At 51.6% G+C, this 23,391-nt stretch overlaps 1 protein-coding gene across 2 annotated transcripts; it reads left to right on the top strand.

Moving 5' to 3' along the window:
* Positions 1 to 394: 394 nt before the first annotated feature.
* On the top strand, positions 395 to 22,897 carry LOC122215969 (tyrosine-protein kinase ZAP-70). 2 transcript variants are annotated; one of them, XM_042932062.1, is made up of 14 exons: positions 395 to 549; positions 768 to 842; positions 9,634 to 10,066; positions 10,728 to 10,888; positions 15,381 to 15,519; positions 15,621 to 15,708; positions 15,791 to 15,837; positions 16,064 to 16,115; positions 17,147 to 17,339; positions 17,900 to 18,106; positions 20,244 to 20,436; positions 20,528 to 20,668; positions 20,772 to 20,884; positions 22,395 to 22,897. In XM_042932062.1, the coding sequence occupies exons 3-14, from the start codon at positions 9,665 to 9,667 to the stop codon at positions 22,516 to 22,518; spliced, it is 1,860 nt and encodes a 619-aa protein (XP_042787996.1). In that variant the 5' UTR covers positions 395 to 549; positions 768 to 842; positions 9,634 to 9,664; the 3' UTR covers positions 22,519 to 22,897. The 2 variants fall into 2 exon arrangements, with proteins under 2 accessions (XP_042787996.1, XP_042787997.1); XM_042932063.1 differs by lacking the exon at positions 768 to 842.
* Positions 22,898 to 23,391: the final 494 nt, after the last annotated feature.

Raw genomic sequence — 23,391 nt, 5'->3', positions numbered from 1 at the left:
AGGTGCTCTGAACCTTTGAGGTATGGCTCTACTTAGCAAATTTCTCCTCTCTCCAGCTTTCACCTGCCTGTGAAATAAATAAATCACTTTTAGGAGCAGTTCAGCGGGCAGGCCTTGGGTCCTTGCCACCTTGGGAGGGGGAAGTAGGGGCATTCCTGTTTCCCACGAGTCCTGGGGATCAGCCTCCCTCTGCTCCTGCTCTGCCCCCCCCTTCTGTCACTCCCCGCCCCTGGCTTTGGGGGTGCTCTTGGAGTTGTCACTTTGCCTGCCGGTGCAACCCTGCAGCTAGCCTCAGTTTCCCCCAGCAAGGGGCAGGCACTGCTCGGTGCAGGAAATACCCTGTGCCCTCCCTGGAGCATGTGACTTTTGATTTTCCTTGAACGCAGCACTTTGTGACTTTGGCGTAGACTTCAGACGCAGCCCCCTTTCCTGTCTTCACATGAAGGAAATAAGTTGAGTTTCGGAGAAACCAGCTGCTGAGAGCACACCAGGCCTTCCGGGCCTGGTCCCTGCCAGCTTGGGCCTTTGTGCTGCTGCTGGTGTGTCCAGGTGAGTGGCCGTTCTTCGGCCTTCTGCCCCATCCTGCCACTGCAGCCACACCCCAGGGGACTCAAGGCAGCTGGCAGAGGGTGAAGATCCCCTGGGGTGTGGCCTACTTACACTCCGCCTGGGCATGTGAGGGGGTGGTTAGCCGCAGGGCCTCACGCTGGGGGCTTGGACTGCACAGAGACCCACGTTAGTTTCTTGGGCCCTAATTCTTCATCTAGAGCCAGCTGTTGACGTTGGGGACCAGAGATCTTGCAGGCGGCCCATTTGCCTCGATATCATCAACACAACTCCAGGTAAGCCATCCTGGACGGAACAGCACCCGCTCACCATTTCCACGGGTAGCCTTGGTCTGGTGGAGGAGGACAGAGTCAGGAGGCCACTGGGAATGACCGGGAGGGGCCGTCAGATTGGGATGATGGGTGGTGTCCAGCTGGAAAAGGAAGCAGACATGGCTTCCAGCCACCCTGAGGGAAACAGATTCCTTGCCAGAGTGTCAGCTGAGCGGTAGTGTCCAGGGGACACAGAGATACCTGCTCAGTCCCTCACCTCCTCCTGGGCCCCCATCAGGGTGACACCCTTGGCTCCAGGAAGCAGAGAATCCTCCAGAGAAAGCAAACATGTTGTCTTCCCCCTCCCCCAACTCAGCCCTGTGAATATGGGGGTGGCTCAACAGGGCTGTGAACTTGAACAAAAAAATTCCTCTCAGGGGACGCAGGGCAGGCTTGAGCCACTTGTAGGGGAGCTCAGGTTAGAGAGGGGCCCAGAGAAGTGAAGGAGAAAACAGTCTGAATCCTACTCAACTGCGGTGTGTCGGCAAGTTGGGTGGACTTTCTGAGCAAACCGAGGTTTGCACGTCTGTTAAATGCAGGTGCAAATATGGGCACCTTGCAGGCGCCTGGCTCTTGTGTCTTGGGTGAGAGGTTGGGAAAAATGTCCAAGGCAGGGGTTCCTATGGTAAACAACTCAAGGTGAGTTTCATTACTCTTATCTCAGCCAGGATGGCGAGCACACAGTGGGTGCTTAATGAGGCTTTGCTGAGAGATTAGGGCCAGGGACTCCCGGGATGAAAAAAATCTTTGCCGCGTCTGAAGGCTCTTCTCCTCCAGTGCAGCGTCTCTTCTTCTTTTTCACACCTGTCCTCCTGCCTCATGCACATGGCACCGGCCAGGACACAGGGCAGGCAGGCGGCCTGGATAGCGGGACGTGCACACTCTGGAGCCAGGCGGTCTAGACCTGCGTCCTGGCCCTGCCACTTGCTGTGTGTGCTGTGGGACCTCAGGCAAGTCACTGCACCTCTGTGTGCATCAGGTCCTGGCTCCATAAATCCTTCACTCACAAGGTTCTTGTGAGGATTAGGGGAACTAATATAGTTGACCCTGGAACAGCATGGGGGTTAAAGGTGCCGAAACTCAGATGCAGTTGAAAATCTGCACAGAACTTTTGACTGCCCCCAAATTAGCTACTAATAGCCTACTGTTGACTGGAAACCTTCCAATAATATAGACAGTGTAACACGTATTTTGTATGTTACATGTGGTACTACTGTATTCTTACAGTAAAGTAACCTAGACAAAATGAAATAGTATGGAGAAATTCACAAGAAATTCACAAGCTAATTATCATTATTAGCTCTGGGCGGTCAGGCTCTGAACTTTGCAGCTTCTGGAGACTCTCCTAGGGGCTGCAGCAGTCAGACCTCTCCATGATGACCACTCCCTTCCCCAAAGCATAGGTCAAGACTGTGGTTCTCAAAGGGAGCCAATTTTGGCACCCCTTTTGCCCCCCAGGGACATTTGACAATGTCTGGAGACATTTTTGGTCATGACTCAGGGGCTGTTGCTGGCATCTAGTAGATACAGGCTAGGAAAGATGCTAAACACCCTGCAATCCCACAGTGCACAGGACAGCACCCCCCTGTCCCCATGTCTCTATAGGCTCTGTCCTCCCGACTCATCATCTCACCTCTCCCACCCCCTAAGCCTTTCCTTGTCTCCCTTTCACAGCCACAGAGCCTGACATCCAGAGAGGGAAAGCTCCTTGCTAAGGTCACACAGCCCTTAAAACCAAGGCAGCAGAGGTTGAGGTGGGAGGGGAGGGGGAACTGCTCTTCTGGAATTGTCCAGTCGATCAACAGACACTTAGCGAATCTGCTGGATGCAAGGTCCTATCCCCAACCCCACAACAGCCTAGCACTCTGGGCCCTGACAGTCCCAGGCCAGCCTGGGGCGAAAGCCCCTAGAGATCTAGCTCAGAACAGTGGATTCTGTCTCCTAAAGGACATTCACTGAAGTGGTGAGTGCAGATTGCTGGGTCTGAGACCTGCATTCAAATCCTGACTGCCACTTGCAGGTTTGAACATGACATTAACCTCTTTGAGCCTCAGTTGCTTTAGCTGAGGAATGGGGGTAACAATTTCCATTTAATGGAGTTGAGGTGAGGTTTAGATTAAATGGATTATGCTCATAGTAAAGTCCCTGGCACTAACCTGTTTGACATGTACTTATTGGAAGGAAGCAGGGTCTGCGGGAGAAAACAAGATGGCCATAGGCTCTGCTTTGGGGAGCTCAGCTTGGTCAGAGGCAGAGGAGTCAACAGACTGTGGTCATACGTGGCTGTCAGGGCTGTGATGTGGGAGGATGGGCCCTGGGAAAACAATGGAGGTCTCTCACTCAGCCTGGAGAGGGTGGAGCAGAAATCATGGAACACTTCTAGGAGGGGACAATGGAGGGGACCTGAAGCATGTGGCCAGGAGAAGGGTATGGGCACCTATTATGTATGTACACCTTGCTGACATAGGCAGGGTAACAAGACAGAGTCTCCACTGTCATGGTGCTTACATTCAAGCAGGGGGCAAAGTCCTATGTCAACAAGTTGGTGGATAAACCACATTTTTGGTGGTGAAGAACAATAAAGCTGGGTCAGGGATAGAGAGAGAAGGGGAGGTGATTTTAGAGAGGGAGATCAGGGAAGAACTCTTGGAGGAGGAGGTGATATTTAGGCAGAGACTCAAATAAAGTGAGGGATTTTGAGGGAAGAGTGTCCAGGCAGAGGGAACAGACAGTGCAAAGGCCCCAAGGTTGGACCATGCCTGATTTGATCAATTGACCTGAACAAGTAACATAAGGAGGCCCATGTGGCTGGTGAGGAGTGAATGAGGACAAAGTGGTGTAGGAGCAGATTGTATAAGGACTTGGGGGCCACGGCGAGCACCTGGGCTTTAACCCTGAGTCAGGTGGGAGTCCTGGAAGGCTGAGAGCAAGAGAAGGACATGATAACACAATGGTGGGCCAGGTGCTGTGCTTGGTGCTCCGTGAGTCTTATCTCAGGGAATCCCCACAATTTCCCAGTATTAGGCACCTTTGCTTCCACCATTTTACAGGTGGGGTCTGGCGAGCTTACCTCACGGCCCAGGGCCACACTACTGTGATACAGTAGATCTCTGATTCTATGGTTGGAATCTGATCCCCTGGTGTCAGGGAAAAGATATGAAAGAGCCTATTGCCACCCGTGGCACATTGACAACTGCTGTCATTATGACTTAGAATGTAACCAAGGTAGCATTTTATTGGCTGAAATTGCCTGTGCTACCTCTGTTGGTAGGCAAAAGGGGAACCCCACCATGGCCTGCAGACTAGAGAGCAGGAAACTTCAGGGGGGACTTGGGGTCTCAGGCAGGGAACTGGGGTCAGCGAAAGGAGGCTTGGGCAGAAGGGTTGGGCCCCCATTTCAGCAGTGCCCTTGGTGGAGGCACTTCTGATGTCTGGCTGAGGATGGCATATGGAGCCCCCAGGCCTGGCTGGTGCCACTGCTGCCCCCTCTCACCAAGTCCAGTTGGATGGACTCGTTCCCTCTGTAGCCTGACTGCCTTAGTCTTCCCTCTGGATCTCCCGATGGACATCTAATTGGGGCTTTTGATGCTCAGAGTATGTTCTATGGAATAGTAGACCCTCAAGGCTCTGCTACTTAGGAGTGGGGATAAAACAAAACTAAACCATCCTTCCATGCGGGTCTTCTCAGAGCCTTTAATATGCTAATATGCTTTCCACAGCTTCGGAAAATGTGTTTGACCTCTTGAGCCTTTTTTTTTCCCTTTGAAGTATGTTTGGAGTATCATGTCTTTCTGGAATAGATATAAGTGAACCCTACATTTACCCAAGGAGGATCCTTGAATGGTTGAATTTCAGGTAGATCATTTTGACCAAGGACCACAGGTTTCCTCCTTTCCTCCCAGGGCCTGGGCTGTGAAAACAAGACTGGTGTCCCATCATCTCTCAGTTGAACTGAAAACTCTGGCTGGGAAGGCCAAATTAGGATCTCTGAACTCACAGCTCATGAGGCTAGACGGGGTCAGTCTAGGCAGGACTGGGGCGGGGGAGTCTAATGGTGGGCTTGTCTCCTGGGAAAGCCACTGAGTCTGTGGGGACATAGCTCAGGAGAGAAACATCTGACCTTCCCATCCATGTCCTACCAGGAAGCTGCAGACTGGCCCAGCTCCTCTGAAAGCAAAGGCTCCATGCTGGGCTGGCTTGCAGTGGTGCTGCATGGACAAATATTCCAGCCTCCTGTCTACCTGGCTCACCATCTTCTGCCTCCTGCTGTCCACTTCCTCTGGCCTCCCCAGCATTTCTGGCCCCCAGGGTCACTGGAAAGTTGATCACTCCGACTCTCACCCCCTATTTTACTAGTGAGGACAGCCCAGAAAGGCATAGGGAGACAAAAGCAGACACAGGGCTGGGTAACCCCTGGACCCACCTGCCGTGCAGTGTCGTGTTATTATTACTGTTGTCATTATTGGCAGTGAGACAGGGAGGTTGTGATAAAGCTGAGAATGCACGGGTGATGGTCCTGCCTCTGGCATACCTTGGCCTTTGGTCTGAGGTGGCCAATCATGGCTTGTGGTCCTGAACTGGGCCCCAAGGGCCAGCCTCTCCCCACCCCCCTTCTGCCTTAATCTGTCTCTGGCTACCCACGTTGCACCTGTGGCCACTGTGGGGAGGAGCTTCTCAAACTGTGTTGCCGACAATTTCCTGCCACAGCTTCCTGCCCCAGAGACCAGCATCACTACCCCCACCACTCCCCACAGCTCCATGGACAAGCCCCCACCTTGCTGCCTGGTCCTGTGTCCTGTGTATAGGGAGTGACTATATGAGTCTTTGAGGCAGGGATGGCTGTCTTTGGGAGGATGGAGAGGAGTGGGGAGGGTGTACCCAGTGAAGAGCACTGCATGGATAAAAGTATGGAAGTGAATTTGAAAGAAGGCTAATAGCACAACCCAGGTGGAGCAGAGGAAGGGTTGAAGAATTTAGTTAGTTCAATGAAGTGAGCTGGAGGGAGCCACAGTAAGTTCTTGAGCAAGGGAGTCTTTGGGGGAAAAACTGCCGAGAAGCAACTCGCAGACCCTAGAGCTCAGCTCATGGGAAACAGACTGTGGGGTTTAGCCAACCACAAACACTATGTGAGTTAGATCTGGATCTCAGATTTTATTAATAGAAACAGCAGGTAGAGATCAAAGGAGGTGATGCCAGCACAAACAGAGAGGTCTGAACTAGACAGGTGAACATGGTGGCATGTTTATAGCCACAGACAGAATGGCCCAAGTAGGGCTACCAGGGCTGGGGGAGGAGAGGTGGCAGGAACCATCAGAGAGGGAGGAGGCATATCAGGGAGCCTGTGAAGGACCGAGGAGAGCCAAGAAGCTCAAGCAGGAGGAAAGGGTCACTTGTGTCCATCATTCAGGGGATCCAGCATTGAGGAGGGCTTGCCTGGTGCCCACCAGGTGGTGATATCAGTGTTTCCTCTCTGGCCTGGAGAGTATCCTGGTGGGGGTGGGGGGCAGACTGTGAGGCTGGATGAGGGGGTAGGAGTCAAGAAAGTAGAGCAGGGGTGTAGACAGCACTTTCTTTCCTATTTCAGTTATTATTTTTAGTGCCTGGTTTGTCTATAGTTTCCAACTCCTTTAGTTAAGAACCCAACAACGAAGGTATAATTTACATACAGTAAAATTCACCCATTTTAGTGAACACTTCCGTGAGATTTGACAAATACATATAGCCAAGAAACTATCATCTCAATTGAGATACTGACTATTCTCCCAAATTCCCTCATGTCTCTTCTAGTCAATCCTTCTCCTTGGCCCCCAGCCTCTGGCAACCACTGATGCTTTGTTCTCCACTGATACAGTTTTGAATGGAATTATACAGTTTGTAGCCTTTGGAGTTTGGCTTCGTTCACTCAGCATGATGCCTTTGAGATTCATCCATGTGTTGTGGACATTTCCTTTCATTTTATTGCTGGGTAGTATCCCATGGTGGTGATGTACCATAGTTATCTATTCATCTGTTGAGATACATTTGTTTCCAAAATTTGGCAGTTGTGAGTAGAGCCGCTATAAACATTTCCTGTGTAGGTTTTTGTGTGAATACAAGTTTCCATTTCTCTAGGGTAAATACCCAGGAACCCTTTTTTGCTTCTTAAACACTCTGATGGAATGGTGACCTATATCTCCAGGTGGGACACAAATGCAGTCTCTGATTAATCACCTACCTGTAACTGTTGGGACATCCAGGAACCCTCTCAAGCCTGGCCTTCCCAAACCAAATGTCAGGAACCGTCTGGTTAGAATGCAGATTCTGGTTCCTCCTCTGGCTACCCTGACTCAGATCTCACCTGATTCCCATTCCAGTATCTTCCTTTCAGCCCCTGTGCCCATCCTTGCCTGTCCCTGGACACCCAGAGGTAAGGCAGCCTTTTCCAACCCACACAGGCCTTCTTTGCACCCCCTGCTTACTTTTGCTTAACTAAGAAAGGCACCCAAGGATCTTCCCTGAATGTAACCTATGCCTGGGTGGTCTTGCTGGGCCCACCCTAGAGAAATGTTTGGAAATTGTTATAGGGAGATGAGTTTTTTCAATATTGTATAAAAACTTCCAAATATACAGCAAAATGGGAAGAATTATATACCCATTAACCATCCCATAGTTCTACAATTAATATTATTATATTCACTTTATCACATACAGTCTATCCTCATTATTAGGACATTCTGTATTTAGCCTACTTGCTAAAATTTATTTATAACCCCCAAAGTAATACTCAAGGCCCTTTCACAGTCATTCAAGAACATACCCAGAGAAGCAAGAAATTTGAGTCAACTGACATGCGCATTCCCACTGAGGTCAAACAAGGTGACACTTTTCTCTGCCTTTTTGTTTTACTTCTCATACTGTAAACAAGTGTCCTTCTCTCTATTTGGTGCACATTTTTTTTGTGCTTTTTGTTGGTGATTTCACTGTTTAAAGGGCAGTGCAGTGCTGAAGTGCCATCTTGTATTCCTACATGCAAGAAGGCTGTGATGTGCCTTACAGGAAAAGTCTGGGTTGTCAGATAATCTTAGCTATAGCGCTATTGGTTGAGCATTCAATGTTAATGAATCAACAGTATATATCAAATAAAGTGTCTTTAAGCAGAAACAAGGTTAAGTACTGATCAGTTGATGAAAATATTGACCAGAGAGTGGGGGGGGCCTAGGCTGGCTCAGTTGGTAGAACATGTGAGTCTTAATCTTGGGGTCATGAGTTCAAGTCACGTTGAGTGTGGAGCCTACTTAAAAAATTTTTAAGTTATGGGGTGCCTGGCTGGCTCAGTCAGAAGAGCATGCAACTCTTGATCATGGGGTGGTGAGTTTGAGCCCCACATTGGGTGCAGAGAATACTGAAAAAAAAAAAAAAAAAAAAAAGAAAAGAAAAAAGAAAAAGAGAAAAAAGAAAAAAGAAAGTGTTGTGACCAGAAACTTGAAGGAACCTAACCCTGGATTCCTCTAGGAGCGATCATTTAGTATTTGCTAATTCAGTGTTTGCAATGACTTTACAGAACTACTCTGAATAATAAGACTTATCTGTTCACCTGTCTATCCATCAATCAATGTTATTTTTTCTGGATGCCTTTCAAAGTAAATTACAGCCATCAGAGGTAAATATTTCCACATACAGATCATTAACTAGCGTTCAATATTTTCTTTTCTTTTTTTTAAAATGAGGGGTCCAAATATAATGAAATGAACAAATTTTAGCACATTCTTAGAGAAATTGAGACACTTGTATAACCCAAAGCTTATCAAGATATCAGCCATTGTACCATCACCCCAGAAAATTAAAAGCAGGTAATTTTAGGTTATCTGCCTTACCAGATAGTTATCTAAATATCCTTAATTCCTTCCCCCTCTCCCCCTCCCCCATCACACATCTCATTTTATTTAGTGGCTGTATCAAAGTTCACGTTGGAGTTAAACCCTAATGTATTTAACCAATATCCTATTGATGGATATTCAAATTAATTTATGCTTTCTAGAAATTTGTCCGTGAAGGCAGAGGGGGCAGGGTAAAGCGTAATTTCTAAGGCCAGGGGGACTCAGTGGAAAGGAAGAAGGGAAGGTTAATAGAGAAAGGTTCTTTTGAAGAACAAAACTTGTTCCAGCTTTGTTCCCTATGCCTGATGTTCTCTCTTCCACGATTTTTGAAAAGCTGGTTCATCCTCATCCTTCAGATCTCAATTCAAATGCTACTACCTCAGACAAGGCGACCTTCCCAGCTACAGTGGCCTCTTCTCTCTCCTAATAGCACTCTATTTCCTTTATAACACTGGTCTCAGTCTGTAATTACTATTTTTGCCTGTTTCCTTGTTTAATGTATCTCTCCCCCCCTCCCCCCCTTCAGATTTTTCAGTATTCAGGAGGGCAGGGCCTGTCTTATTCACTCATATCCAGCGCTGAGCTGAAACACAATAATTCAACACGTGTTTGGGAAATGAATGAATGGTTCCAGGTTCTGGTGTGTGTGGGCCCGTGGGGGTGTCTGGGCGTTCCACACAAAGTCTCTGAAAAGTCAGAGGAGGATTGGGGATCCTCCGATCTGAGCCCAGCCGGCAGGGGCTCCTCTCCAAGTTTATTCTGGCGTAAAGAGGCTCTGCACTATGACACTGATGCCCCTCAATGCGTCCTCTCTCCCACTATCTCTGGGCCCAGTGGACTGAGTTCAAGAAGGCAAGCCGAGACCCTGACGTGCCCTCCATCTTGTTCTGAACCCGCAGGGTCTGGCGAGGCACAGGGGCGGCGGCGGCGATGCCGGACCCCGCGGCGCACCTGCCCTTCTTCTATGGCAGCATCTCGCGCGCCGAGGCGGAGGAGCACCTGAAGCTGGCGGGCATGGCCGACGGGCTCTTTCTGCTGCGCCAGTGCCTGCGCTCGCTGGGCGGCTACGTGCTCTCGCTCGTGCACGATGTGCGTTTCCACCACTTCCCCATCGAGCGCCAGCTCAACGGCACTTACGCCATCGCTGGCGGTAAGGCGCACTGCGGCCCTGCCGAGCTCTGCGAGTTCTACTCGCGCGATCCCGACGGTCTGCCCTGCAACCTGCGCAAGCCGTGCAACCGGCCATCCGGGCTCGAGCCTCAGCCCGGGGTCTTCGATTGCCTGCGCGACGCCATGGTGCGCGACTACGTGCGCCAGACGTGGAAGCTGGAGGTGAGAGCGCGGGCCCGAGGGGGCGGGGCCGGGGAGAACAGGCCCTTGAGGGCGAGAGAGCCTTGGGGACTGGGGAGAGCGATTGCATTCTTCAGCCTGCGCTTTGCTGTGCTTCGTCAGATTTGGAAGCTGGAGGGGTGGATGCAGTCCTGGTTGGGGGCAGGACCTAAGAGGTGGCCTCGTAGGGAGGGCGCTGAGTGACGCCTTGGTGCAAGCCTATGCCAGACAGCTGTTGAAGGTTGCCCTGGGCCTGGGCTGGGGGCGGGCCAGGACCATAGGGGCGCTGCCAGCGCGGGCCTGGGCTGTGGTCTTCAACAGCCTGCAATACCCGACAACCAGTGTCAGATCTTCGAGCTGAAGATGAGCTTGGACCGCCTGTAAGGCGGGGTCTGGGGCGTGGCCCTAGATGGGCGGGAGGTTGGAGAAGGACCGTGGAGATGGGGGGGGGGGGGCGGGGGCAGGGGCGGGGGTAGGAGGGGGGTGTCTGGAGAGGGGGGCTGTCCTCAACAACCTGAAGGACTCACTCTAGGTGGGTCTAGGGTGAAGGGTCTCATAGGGACAGAGGAAATTAGGAAGGTCCAGAGGAGGGAAGAGGGTTCCTGTGGTCACGCCCCTGGTGACAGTTATCAGTCTCCTGGCTCCTCCATCCTCCCTTCCCTAGGGTGAGGCCCTGGAGCAGGCCATCATCAGCCAGGCTCCCCAGGTGGAGAAGCTCATTGCCACAACAGCTCACGAGAGGATGCCCTGGTACCACAGCAGCCTGACTCGAGAGGAGGCAGAGCGCAAACTCTATTCGGGCTCGCAGACCGACGGCAAGTTCCTGTATGTGGGGCTTGAGGCCTGGGACTTTAGGGCGGTGAGGCTGGGGCTTGTTGGCCAGAATCCTGGAGGCTGGGGCAGACCTCAGTGTGCAGTGTGCAGGGAGGGGTGAGCCTGTGCTAACACGTACAAGTGGCTAGTGTGTTTCTGAGTGTGTGGTAGGGACATTATATGAGAAAGGATCTGTAGTGGTTAGGACTCCAGAGCTGGACTGTCTGGGTGGGAATCCAGGCTCTGCTATTTATCAGCTCAGGTCGCTGGGCAAGTAGCTGAACTTCTGCCTGCTTCAATTTCCTCTCCTTCATTCAGCAAATATTTACTGAACATCTACTATGTGCCAGGCATGTTTCAGGCACTGAGGACATAGCGGTGAACAAAACGGACACAAATCCCTGTCCTTGTGGAGCAGGAAGACACAAAACAAATCCAAGGAACCCAGGCTGTGCTACCTGCCAGCTGCTGTCCCCACCCTAGCTCAGCTTTGACCTCTTTCATATCTTAAGCTTCCATGGAAGATGTTTGACAACGAATTCCTCTGCCCCAAGGAAAAGTCTGCAAACTTTCTGCAGAGTTTATGACAATTAATTGGTCTACTGAGGTTAGAGGAGTCTCAGGAGAGCCTAGGCCAAGGGCTTTGACCAGCTATGGGTGCCTTGGATATCAAACTCGAAGTCACAGAGGCAGGTAGGGTCAACATGAGCCACGGGACACTGAGGCTGAGGGAACAAGGATCAGGTACAATATAGAGACTGAACTGGCACTGAGGTTCAGAACCAGGTAGAGCAGTGACAGTATCAAGGACAGTGACTTAACACTGGGCAATGTCAGGAGACCAGAAGCAGCTACTTTGAGCCAGGCTATTGGAAAATTAGGCAAGGCATGCTTTGGACAGAAGCTATTGTAGATTGCTTTTGTGGTTCCTGCAGTCAATAACTACTTTCTCAATATGGGGATAGTTAGGGTCTGAAGGTCAAAGCTACAGGGGATAGTTAGGGGCCAAGGGTCAAAGCTGTAGGCATAGAACCTTGCATGGGGCTGGGAGGAGGGGAACACCCTTGGTGGGTCATGATGCCTGGCACAAGCCCAGAACTGGTCCAGTTCTGAGATAAGGGTGTAGGGTATGATAGGAAGATGCATGTTACTCAGGCCTGGAATTAAAACCAGGGCCACGCTTAACTATTAACCACAGGTCAGAGCTGCCGAAGAATGGATGGAATTGTACCTCATGCTGTTTGTTGCCAAAGCTTTCTTTATAATCTCAGGGTTTACGGAGTGGCTGATTCAACTTGAAAAGAAACCTGACCTTTGGAAAGGGCCTTTAAGATTATATTGTTAAGTGTTTCCTAACCTCTTCTGGATCACAGACCCTTGTGGGAATCTTACCAAAGCTGAACCCCTTTCTCGACCCCAAACATGTTTACTCCAGAGATTTTGCACACAAGAAGCTACAGAAGATCGTAGTTGAACCTAAGCCTCATTCTTGGAGCCCTTTTTGGGTTAAGAACCTCTGATTTAGTTCAACTGTCTCATTTTACATGTGAGGAAACTGAGAGGATAAGTGACTTTCTCAGGGTGGCACAGATAATCGTGTGACAGAGCTGGCTGTCAGTCCTATTAGCAATTAATTGATTGGAATTGATTTGAATCCTGGCTCGACTTCTAACCAGTTGTGCAATCTAATACCTCAGTTTCCTCATCTGCAAAATGGGGACAATAATAGTACCTACCTTGTGGGGAATGCTGTGAAGGTCAAATGGCAACTATGTGAAGAATTTAGAACCAGTATCTGGATAAATGGTAGCTCTTATATTACTGTTACCAGGTTCTGTATATTCGGAAGTAGAGATACATGTCGATTTCTTAGCTGGCACTTCTAGCTTAAGTTAAGTTTGAACTGCAGAGGCAAAGAACTGCGACCACCTACTGGGTTTTTTTTGTAAATAAACTAGAATTTGTGGCATTGAAATATACATGGTGACCACATCAATGTCTTTGGCCTATGTGGTTATTATGTGGGAATTGGTCGCTGTTCTTTTATGAATTCACATATCTCTTTCCAAAGAGAGTGTTATCAGTTAGCCTTTGCTATGTAACAAGCCGTCCTAAAATATCATGGCTTAAAACAACATTATTTATTCCCCCCTTGATTCAGGGGGTCGGCAGTGTGGGCTTAGTTCAACTGGGTGATTCTTGTACTGGTTTCCTTTGAGCTCGCTCATGTGGCTGCAGTTAGACGTGGTGGGGTGTGGACTGGGGCTGAATGGTCTAGGATGGCCTCACATACATGTCCGGCAGTTGGCAGCCTGGCGTGCCTGGGTTCTCCTTCCTGGGGCTTCTCCAACAGGCTAACCTGGACTCATTCCAATGGTGGCAGGGTTGCCAGGACAAGCAAGAGAGGGCAAGCGAGCCCACTGCTTGACCACTTTCCAAGCCTCACCTCGTGTCATGTTTGCTAATGTCTTATTGGCCCAAGCGAGTCATGTGATAAGGCCCGGATGCAGGAGATACAGAATGAGACTTCTTCTATGTTTTTTTTTTTTTTAAGTTTATTTATTTTGAGAGAGAGAGAGAGAGAGAGAGAGAGAGTGCATGCACACATGAGGGAAGGGCAGAGAGAGAGGGAGAGTGAGAATCCCAAGCAGTCTCTACACTGTCAGTGCAGAGCCAGATGTGGGGGGCTCTATCATGACCTGAGCCAAAATCAAGAGTCAGCCACTTGACCGACTGAGCCGCCCAGGTGCCCTGAGACTCCATCTGTTGATGGGAAAGAATGCCTCATATTGTGGTGGTGTTTTCAATTTTACATATACGTTTGCTGGTGAGCGCTGGGTGTAGAGTTCTGCTGTTAGTTCAAAACTTAAGATGTGGACCTGAGGGAGGTCTTTTTCACTACTCAAAAGAAGAGAACTAGTAATTAGAAACCATAACCTCCAAGCTACCCCACCAGTCTAGTTATGGAAGTGCTTTCCTTTCTGTGGGACATTTGCATTTTAGTTTGTTGTGGGTTCTCTTCTCTGCCCTTGGGGCTCCCCTATCACCCTGTACCCTGGTTTCCTATCTCTTCAGGCATCCCTAGTTGTGGGCCAGCCTAGGAATCATATCTTGCTTCATTGCATTGTTCTCCTGGGAACTTGCTGCCCTTTTGTCCCACTCTCAGGTTTTGCCATGGCAATTTAGAGGATATTTTCCCCATCCCTTTGACCTAAGGGAGGGCTTGATTACAAGGTGGGCTCACATCTCTCTTGTTTACTACTGTATCTCTGCCTTTAGAACAGTGCCTGAGACATGGTTTACATTCAGTAAACATTTATCCGTGGGCCAAAGCCCTGTCAGAGAGTTTACACCACCTGCAGGCCACCCTGATGCCTACTTCCTGCTGCCCGCCAACAACCAGCTCTTCTGCAACGTAATACAATTCCTCAGATTATGGGTCAGCTGCCTACAACTTCTTGTACAAGACTTGAGACCCCCAGGACCAGTTGCTGTCCATCCTCCATTGGAAATTTACACTTAACTCTGGAGTAGAACCTTGTGCCAGTGACTCGAAACAAAATTGTTTTGTGGGAGGTGTTGGTTGGTTTCACTGTGGGATGAGGGGGTGCAGGCATCTGGCTCTAAGTTGGCCTGTGTGTGTGTGTGTGTGTGTGTGTGTGTGTGTGTGTGTGTGCGGACAAGGTCTTACCACACAAAGCCCCCATTCTTCGAGGGGCTTAATTCCCATTCATAGACTAGGAAGATTTGTGTACTTATTTTGGCAAATTTCCAGCAGAGGACAATCAAAGGTCTCACTCTGTCAAAGGTCAGTCTTTACAGTAACTAGCGGGTCTGTTGTGATGACAAGGTGACCTACTCTGATTTGTACAAAGGTGCCCCAGGAGCGAGCCATGGAGTTGTGCTTACCTCTGTGGCTCTTCATGGAAAAGTGGCTTTCTCTCCCCAAGAGAATATTTTAAGTCTACCTGCAGAGACATCTGTGGCCTCTGTGGGTGGCTGAGTGTCTACCATAGATAGCTCGATATCCTGTCGATGGCCAAGTATCCCCGGTGAATGGCTGAGTGTCTCCTAAGGAAGGCCACAGACTCTGCTGTGGAGGACCCGGTGTCTGCTTGTGGCTAGTTCAGTGTTCTCCCCTGGATGGCCACGTGTTCAGCTGTGTGAGCCTCAGGCTATTCTGGGCTGAGTGTCCACCGTGGGAGGCCCAGTATTCCCCCGTGGATGGTCACATATTGGCCCTTGGACAGCTGTGTCTCCCTGTGGACACTGCCATTCTCCTCTCATTTCCCTCCCCGACTCCACCCTACCACCTGTTACCAGTAGGTCTGGAGGTTGAGTCGCGCCTGACCTTGGCTCCCCTAGTCCCTGACACTTCTCTGTGAGACTGTCAGGGTCAGAGCCCATGGGTGTGTGTGTGTGTGAGATCTGGGGCCCGGCAGGGGGTCACCACAGGAGAACTCAGGTGGTTATAGGGGTGATACCCCCTCCTTCCCCCTGCTAGGCTGAGGCCCCGGAAGGAGCAGGGCACGTACGCACTGTCCCTGATCTACGGGAAAACCGTATACCACTACCTCATCAGCCAGGACAAGGCAGGCAAATACTGTATTCCTGAGGGGACCAAGTTTGACACGCTCTGGCAGGTAAGCTGCCCATCTACCTTGCTGTTGAGGGGATGTGGTGGGGGGTTGCTTGGGGTTCTGGGGGAGGGAAGAGCCCAGGCCCTGATGCCGCCTCCCTGCAGCTGGTAGAGTACCTGAAGCTGAAGGCTGATGGGCTCATCTACTGCCTGAAGGATGCCTGCCCCAACTCCAGCGCCAGCGCCAGCTCAGGTGAGTGGGGCTGTGGGGAACGGGGGCGGGGTGAGCGAAGACCCCGTACCCCACCCCCTCACTATCACTTCTGCTCCCCCAGAGGCTGCTGCTCCCACACTCCCAGCTCACCCATCCACTTTCACCCATGTGAGTTAGCTGGCATCTCAAAGTTGGGTTGTGAGGGATGGAGCTGGGCGGGTGGGTGATGGGTCCTGTTCCCAGGGCGAGGCTGGGATGGAGAGTGGGGCTGCCATGGACCAGAAGAGGGTACCCCCCAGAACCGTCCCTGGGAGTCCTCAGAGAATATGGGTCTCAGGGGCTGGGTGCCCCCAGCTCAGGTCCTGCTGACCCTTGTTGACCCCATGACCTTTAGGCTCAGAGACGGATTGATACCCTTAACTCAGATGGATACACCCCTGAACCAGGTGAGCTGACAAAGCTGGAGGTGTATGTGTGGGGTTCCTGCCAGGCTGTGATCAAGGTCCCTGGCTGGGCTCCAGGGTGTGGCAGGGGAGGGATGTGGGCCAGGCCTGACTTGTGACTGCAGATATCCACGTGGGTGCACATCCATCACGCCTGCCTGTGTGCTTGTGCATGGGGTGCATGCAGAGACGCAGGGGAGTACATCTGGCTGTGCCTGAGCCACAGACACACATGTGTTCAGTACCTTCAATGTGCCAGTCACGCCCCATGCTCGTGTGTGTCTGAGCTTGTCGAATGCTTCTGATATGCCATATTAGTCATGCCAGTTAGTCATGATGATTATTGTCAGTTTACAGATGAGAAAGGAGGGCAAGTAACTTAATAAGGTCCTGCGGTTAGGCAATAGTGGAACTGGGATTTGAACCCAGGCAGGCAGGCTGGCTCTGGAGCCCCCATTTTTAAAATGCCTGGGTGCAGATGCTAATGTGTTTGATGTGTAGATGCAAGCCCATCCCGTGTGCATGCACAGAGAAAATACAGGATTGCGTGTGCACACAGAGGCTCACCTTTGGAGCCCTTGTAAACATGGCTGTGTGGTGCATGCAGAGACATGGGCAGACATGGACATAGGTGCACACACACGCACAGAGGTCTTCCTGTAGCCGGCACACTAACAGTTTCTCATGCAGATGTGCCTTTGGACCCCCATCACACACAGACGTGGGTGCAAGTATACGTGGGTGCGTTTGTGTGAATGCATGGGCACACGTGGTTATATGTGCACATAGTCGCATACGCCTTTAGAGCCCATTGGATGTGGCTTCCCAGTCCCCCCCAGAGGGGACCAGGAGTGTACACAAGTGCACGCATGCACACGAGCACACACGTGTACCCACGTGCCTGTGCATGCTCTGGATGGTGCACCGTTGTCTGGGGTGTGTGCTTTGCGGGTGCCAAGGCTGCTGTGCCCTCCCTGTCCCTTGTCCCACTCCCTCATCCTGACTTGGGAGCGCACACATGTGTGTATGCCCAGCACGCCTAGTGTCCACAGAGAAGCCAAGGCCAATGCCCATGGACACAAGTGTGTACGAGAGCCCCTACAGTGACCCTGAGGAGCTCAAGGACAAGAAGCTCTTCCTGAAGCGTGAGAACCTCCTCATCGCTGACATAGAACTTGGCTGTGGCAACTTTGGCTCAGTGCGCCAGGGCGTCTATCGCATGCGCAAGTATGGCTGCTCCTGCCGTGGTCTGGGGCACCACCGTGGTGGGGGGACAGAGGAGGGAGTGGCCTCACCAGGCCTTGGGGGTTGGGGCCGGGATGCGATATCAGTTTGCCAGGGAGACAGACCCTGGGCCAGAAAAGTACATGCTAGGGGGTTACCTGGGAGGGCTCGGGTCAGCACCTGAGAGGGTGTGGGAGAAGCAGGCTGGGACAGGGAGAGGGTGGGCTGAGCCGCAGTTGCAACAGAGGCCTTAACCGACCCAGGGGAGCTGCAGAGAGGCCCCGCTTTGTAGACTTGCTACTGGATACAGGCAGCCCCTGGGGGTGGGTGTAGCTTTGAGGTGTTTTTTTTCAGCGAGGGGCAGTTCTCGGTGAGGGACTTGGCAGCGAGCTGTCCCTGGCCGACACTCCTGGCACCTGAGCAAGTGGGTGCCTGGACCCTGAAGGGAGATCCAGGTGGCAACCCACGGTATCCACCACACATGGCCAGAGAGAAGAGAGGCGGGTTGGGTGGGCACAAGGGGCCGAGCGGGGCCCGTGCTGACCAGGTGCACGTCATGGCAGGAAGCAGATTGACGTCGCCATCAAGGTGTTGAAGCACAGCACGGAGAAGACAGACAAGGATGAGATGATGCGCGAGGCGCAGATTATGCACCAGCTGGACAACCCCTACATCGTGCGGCTCATCGGCGTCTGCCAGGCCGAGGCCCTCATGCTCGTCATGGAGATGGCGGGCGGCGGGCCCCTGCACAAGTTCCTGCTTGGGAAGAAGTGAGCTCCGGGCGGGCTGGGCACTTGGAACTTGTGGGCCCAGCAGGCTCATCCGTCCTTATGGGTGTGCTCCAGCCACGAGGGCACACTTGTTTTCACACGACTGTAGACACACTCACTCCTGCCGCCCTGCGCGCCCACGCTCACACCCATGGGGCGGAGCTGTTACCAGCACAGCCGTCAGAGTCTGACCTCCAGATCTGAACTGCAGCCCTGCCACTGACTAGTGTGACCCCGGGCAGGTCTCTCAGTTTGTCTGTGCCTCAGTTTCCTCACTCATACCACAGTGCTGATCACAGTATTTACCTCAGGGGGCTCTTGTGAGGCTCACATGAGTTGATATTTGTAAAGTGCTTAGAACAGTGTCCGGCCCTGCTTGTAAGAGCTTTAGAAGTTTTGCCCTCGTGAGATTGTCCATAGTCGATTGTCTTTGACCTAAGACAGTGTCAGCAAACTGCAGCCCACAGTGTTGTTTGGTACTGCATGGCTTGGCATTTTTAAAGGGTTGTAAAAGAAAAAAAGAAGCAGAAGAGTATGTGGTAGAGACCACACGTGGCCTGCAAAGGCTAAAATATTTACTATCTGGCCCTTTACTGAAAAAATTTGCTGACCCTCAATCTAAAGAAACTGTGATTTCGTTTGTTTTCTCGTGCCTCAAACTCTTACCCTCATAGACATGGTCTTTTACACTCACTGAGGCGTGTGACCATCAACTCATATTCTCACTGGTGCATGTACATTCACAGCGTACCCCAGCTCGTGCATGCGTTCGTGCTGACTCATACATTCAGTTATTCCACAGGTTTTGCTGGGCAATTTCTCTGTAATCGGGACTGTTACTAGCATTTGGGATTCATCAGTGAACAAAAGGGACAAAGGTCTCTGTCCTATATTCTGGTTGGGAAAAAAGAGGCTTTCAATGATAATTATAATACAATGTAGAATATGTTGGAAGAGAAGTACTATAGAAAAGAGGATTGGGAGTGTCACGGTGGGAGGTGAAAAGTGAGAAGGCGAGGTCTGTGCAAACTGAGGGAGGCAGCCAAGTGCAGCTGTGGGGGAAGAAGCCAGTGCAAAGGCCCTGAGGTGTGCCTGTGCTCAATGTGGTGAGAGAACTGTGAGGAAGGTCCCATGGCTGCGACAGAGTGAATGAAGAGGAGAGGGGGAGCTGATAAGGGTAGGGAAGTGATGGGGCAGGTCATGCAGGACCTTGTGAGCCATGGGGAGACCTTGGACTTCCACCCCAAGTGTGGTGGGAGCCCTGGGAGGCTCTAAACAGGGGGAGTGGCAGGACTGGGCTTCTGTGCTCAGGGAGGATGGGCGATGGGGAATGAGGGTGGTGGTGCCTGTTCGTTCTGGTCCAGGCTTACAATGATGAAGGCTGGACTGGGGTGGCAGAAGCAGAGGTGGAGAGAAGTAGAAGGATTCTGGAAGGATTCTGAAGGCAGAGCTGCCAGGGTGTGTTGACAGATTAGAAGCCAGGTGTGAGAAAGAGGAGCTGAGGGTGAGGCTGGTGCTTCTGGCCCAAGTCAATGGAAGGATGTGGTTGTTGGAGAAGAAAGGGACAGTGGGGGGAGCTGGGTATGTGTGTGAACAACCAGGAACTTAGCTTTATCTTTATTTTTATTATTTTCAAGTTTATTTATTTATTTTGAGAGAGACAAGAGTAGGAGAGGGGCAGAGAGAGAGAGAGAATCCCAAGCAGACCCAAGCCCAGCACAGAGCCTGACATAGGGCTCGATCCCACAACCCTGGGATCATGACCTGAGCTGAAATCAAGAGTCAGATGCTTAACTGACTGAGCCACCCAGGTGCCTCTGTCTTTATTATTTTTGAGATGCCCATGAGACCCCCCCTCCCCCCCCCCACCAGGGGCACATAGAGGATGCAGGTAAATGTGTAAGTTTGGGAATCATAGTATGTGGGAGACATTGAAAGTCTTGAGACCAGAGGAGGACAGAGGGTTTTGCCTCTTCTGTTCACACCTGCCCTCCTTCCTGTATCTCCAGCCCTGTGCCTGGGCACACAATAAGCACCTGCTGACTACATGCTCAGCTGGGTCAGAGGTGTGGGCTTTGCTCCCTTAGGAACTGGGGCTGTCCCCTCCCACCTGACCCTGCTTTCCCCTGCACCCCAGGGAGGAGATCCCCATCAGCAACGTGGCGGAGCTGCTGCACCAGGTGTCCATGGGGATGAAGTACCTGGAGGAGAAAAATTTTGTGCACCGTGACCTGGCAGCCCGCAACGTCCTGCTGGTCAACCGGCACTACGCCAAGATCAGCGACTTCGGTCTCTCCAAGGCACTGGGTGCCGACGACAGCTACTATACTGTGAGCCCCCACCCCTTTGGTGCCCAGGTGGATGAGGTTGGTGGGTGGAGGGTCCCTGAGCCCTGCCCTGGCAACATCTCCCCCTTTTCAGGCCCGCTCGGCAGGGAAGTGGCCGCTCAAGTGGTATGCGCCCGAGTGTTTCAACTTCCGCAAGTTCTCCAGCCGCAGTGATGTTTGGAGCTATGGGGTCACCATGTGGGAGGCCTTCTCCTATGGCCAGAAGCCCTACAAGGCAGGCGTGGGCAGAGGCGGGTGGGCAGGTGGCTGGGTGAGAAGCGGGGTGAGGGTGAGGTGGCCTTGGTTACTCATGTTGCACTTGGTTCTGGCTCGAGCAGAAGATGAAGGGCCCTGAAGTCATAGCCTTCATCGAGCAGGGCAAGAGGATGGAGTGCCCGCCAGACTGTCCACCTGAAATGTACACACTCATGAGTGACTGCTGGATCTACAAGTGAGTGCCAGTGGGTGGGAAGGGTACCCAGCTGAGCCGACACTGGGCCGGGGACCAGAGGTCATGGTGACCAATAGTCCAAAACTCATCCCGCCCAAGACTCACCCAGTTCACAGTCTTTCTCACATGCAGTAGCTTTACTCTCTGCACCTATGCTAAATACCTCAACACATGGACCCTATAGTGCTCCAATGGGCCAACACCCCAACACTCTACCTGTAAACACCTAGTGCTCCAGCATCTAAAACCTCAGGCCGCCACCAGCCAACACTCAACACGTTGATCCTGCAATACTCAAACGAGGCAGTACTCTTTTACCCAAAATATAGAACCAATGGTCAGGACATGTGATAATACTCCACTCTCATTCCTCAGTCCCCCGCTGTCCAACATTCAACACCTATTTATCCTGACAAGCCAATACTACAGCACCCAAATACTCAATATATTCAAAACCTCCACCTCTGTCCAGTGTTCAAGCTCAACACTTGAACAGCCCAACTTTTAACACCATCAGCATTTCAACTTCCCATCAGAAAATAGGCAACACACACCCAAAAAAGATATTGTCCTACACTGAGCCATTGTCATCCACTGAGCATGGATATTCCAACATTTGATACCTTTTCTACCCGGACATCCATTATTCCATTGGCCAGCACCTATGACATTGACACCTAAACACCCAAGCAACCCGATGTATAGATACCCTATTTATGATAAATAATACATGATCAGTCCATCCAACATGTGTTGACCTGGTCTCCATTGGGAAGTACTCAGTACACCAACACACCAATACCGAAAGAGGCTCGCATCCAACGCTATACATGGATATTTCACACACAGTACCATTCGTAGCCCAACTCTTCACTAACTGAACCCACCATCAATGCTCCAATGTTCTGCTAGACTAGGGGCAGCATACTTGCACCCATAAAAGCCCGCACCTGGCATCCAAATACACTGGCCCTTGGCACATGTGCAGTACCTCAGCCTTCAATATCCCAGGCCCCCTTGGTTGATAGTTGTAACCCCGACACTCAGTGAATTCAGTTCCCTAAATCTTCACCAGTTAACCCTCAACAGATGGTTCCCCCAACATCCTGTATGTCGGCAGCTCTTCTATTACATGGTACAGAACCACCCGAATTCTAGTACTCACATCCAAGAGACGTCTCCATTTCCCAAAACTCTACCACCCTGACAGCCCCACTGATTTTATTTTTTTAAATGTTTATTTATTTCGAGAGAGACAAAGCCAAGCAGGGGAGGGGCAGAGAGATAGGGAGAGAGAGAGAGAGAATCTCAGTGCAGAGCCATGGGGCTTGATCTCACCAACCGTGAGATTGTGACATGAGCTGAAACCAAGAGCTGTATGCTTGACTGAGCCACCCAGGTGCCTCCCCGCCACACACTGATTTTTTGAGCCCTATGCGTGTCTGCCCTCCAGCTGAAGCTGGGTTCTGGGGATATGGTCAGTGGCCTGGATCTACCTGAACCCCCACAGGTGGGAAGACCGCCCAGACTTCCTGGCTGTGGAGCAGCGCATGCGGACCTACTATTACAGCTTGGCGAGCAAGACTGAGGACCCCCCGGGGCCTGGAAAGGGAACCGAGACTGCTTTTGCCTGAGCTCCAGCCTGCCTGGGGCCTGCAAGCCACGATGCCCCAGCTTCAGCCCCATCCTAGGACCTCCAGTTTGGCTGGCTTCACTTCAGCTTTTCTGCCCAAACCAGCTGGGCTGTATAAGGCAGGCAGCTGAAGCCTCAGTTTAATACTGATCTAGTTTTCCCCACTTGGTCACCTGTCCCCTCTGGCTGGGGGAGGAGGGAGGCCCTGGGAGGGTGGGGTTGCATAGCCTGCTCTTGGGCTGGTATCTACCGGGGAGCCCTGAACTGAGGGAGCATTGCTTACAGTAAGGACCCTCCTTCCTCTGGAGCCCAAAGGGGAAGACTTGGAATTCTCAGGTGGCAAGACCTCAATCGTTTAAATAAACTCAGCTTCTTTCTTATTTGAGTCTCTCATCTTTTCTGCCATGGGTGGGGGTTGGGCAGGACAGGGGGTGGGTCATTGGAAGGGGTCAATGAGAAGTGCCTGAGCACAGCTTTTCTTGTGTGGGCCTGGATGTGGCCCCCAGGGTCTGAGTATCTGGCTTTCCCACTTCTCTGCCCTGGGGACATCTTCGTGTGAGTGAGGAGCTGTGGCAGAGTGGGGGAACTGAGGCAGGTGTGCTGCTGGGCCTCAGCTTCCCTGTCTTTGTGGGTGGCGTGAGAAGGGTGCTCTCCATGCTGGCTGCCTGTTAGCATCACCTGGCGCGATTTTAACAAACGCCAACCCCCTCTCCTCCACACCTCAACATTGGTGCGTTTTAAAGTGCCTTCAGGTGATTCTATCACCTAACACCCTACTCAACTGCCCCACCTTCCTCCCTGGACACAGTCACAGCTGGGACCTTCACCTTGTGTCCCAAGTGCCGGCTCAGTCCTGCTGAGAAGTCCTGTCCCT

This window comes from Panthera leo, chromosome A3 (genome assembly GCF_018350215.1).
Source record: "Panthera leo isolate Ple1 chromosome A3, P.leo_Ple1_pat1.1, whole genome shotgun sequence".
NCBI lineage: Eukaryota > Metazoa > Chordata > Mammalia > Carnivora > Felidae > Panthera > Panthera leo.
The sequence above is the reverse complement of the archived record's forward strand: the minus strand, read 5'-3'. Positions and strand labels throughout refer to the sequence as shown.

What these genes read in the sequence shown, in the direction of transcription:
- LOC122215969 (XM_042932063.1), top strand. Translation starts at nt 9,665, where the DNA reads ATGCCGGACCCCGCGGCGCACCTGCCCTTCTTCTATGGCAGCATCTCG. An exon ending in AGTTTGACACGCTCTGGCAG is followed by an intron (nt 15,520 to 15,620) that starts GTAAGCTGCCCA and finishes GCCTCCCTGCAG; the next exon opens with CTGGTAGAGTACCTGAAGCT. An exon ending in ACCCATCCACTTTCACCCAT is followed by an intron (nt 15,838 to 16,063) that starts GTGAGTTAGCTG and finishes CATGACCTTTAG; the next exon opens with GCTCAGAGACGGATTGATAC.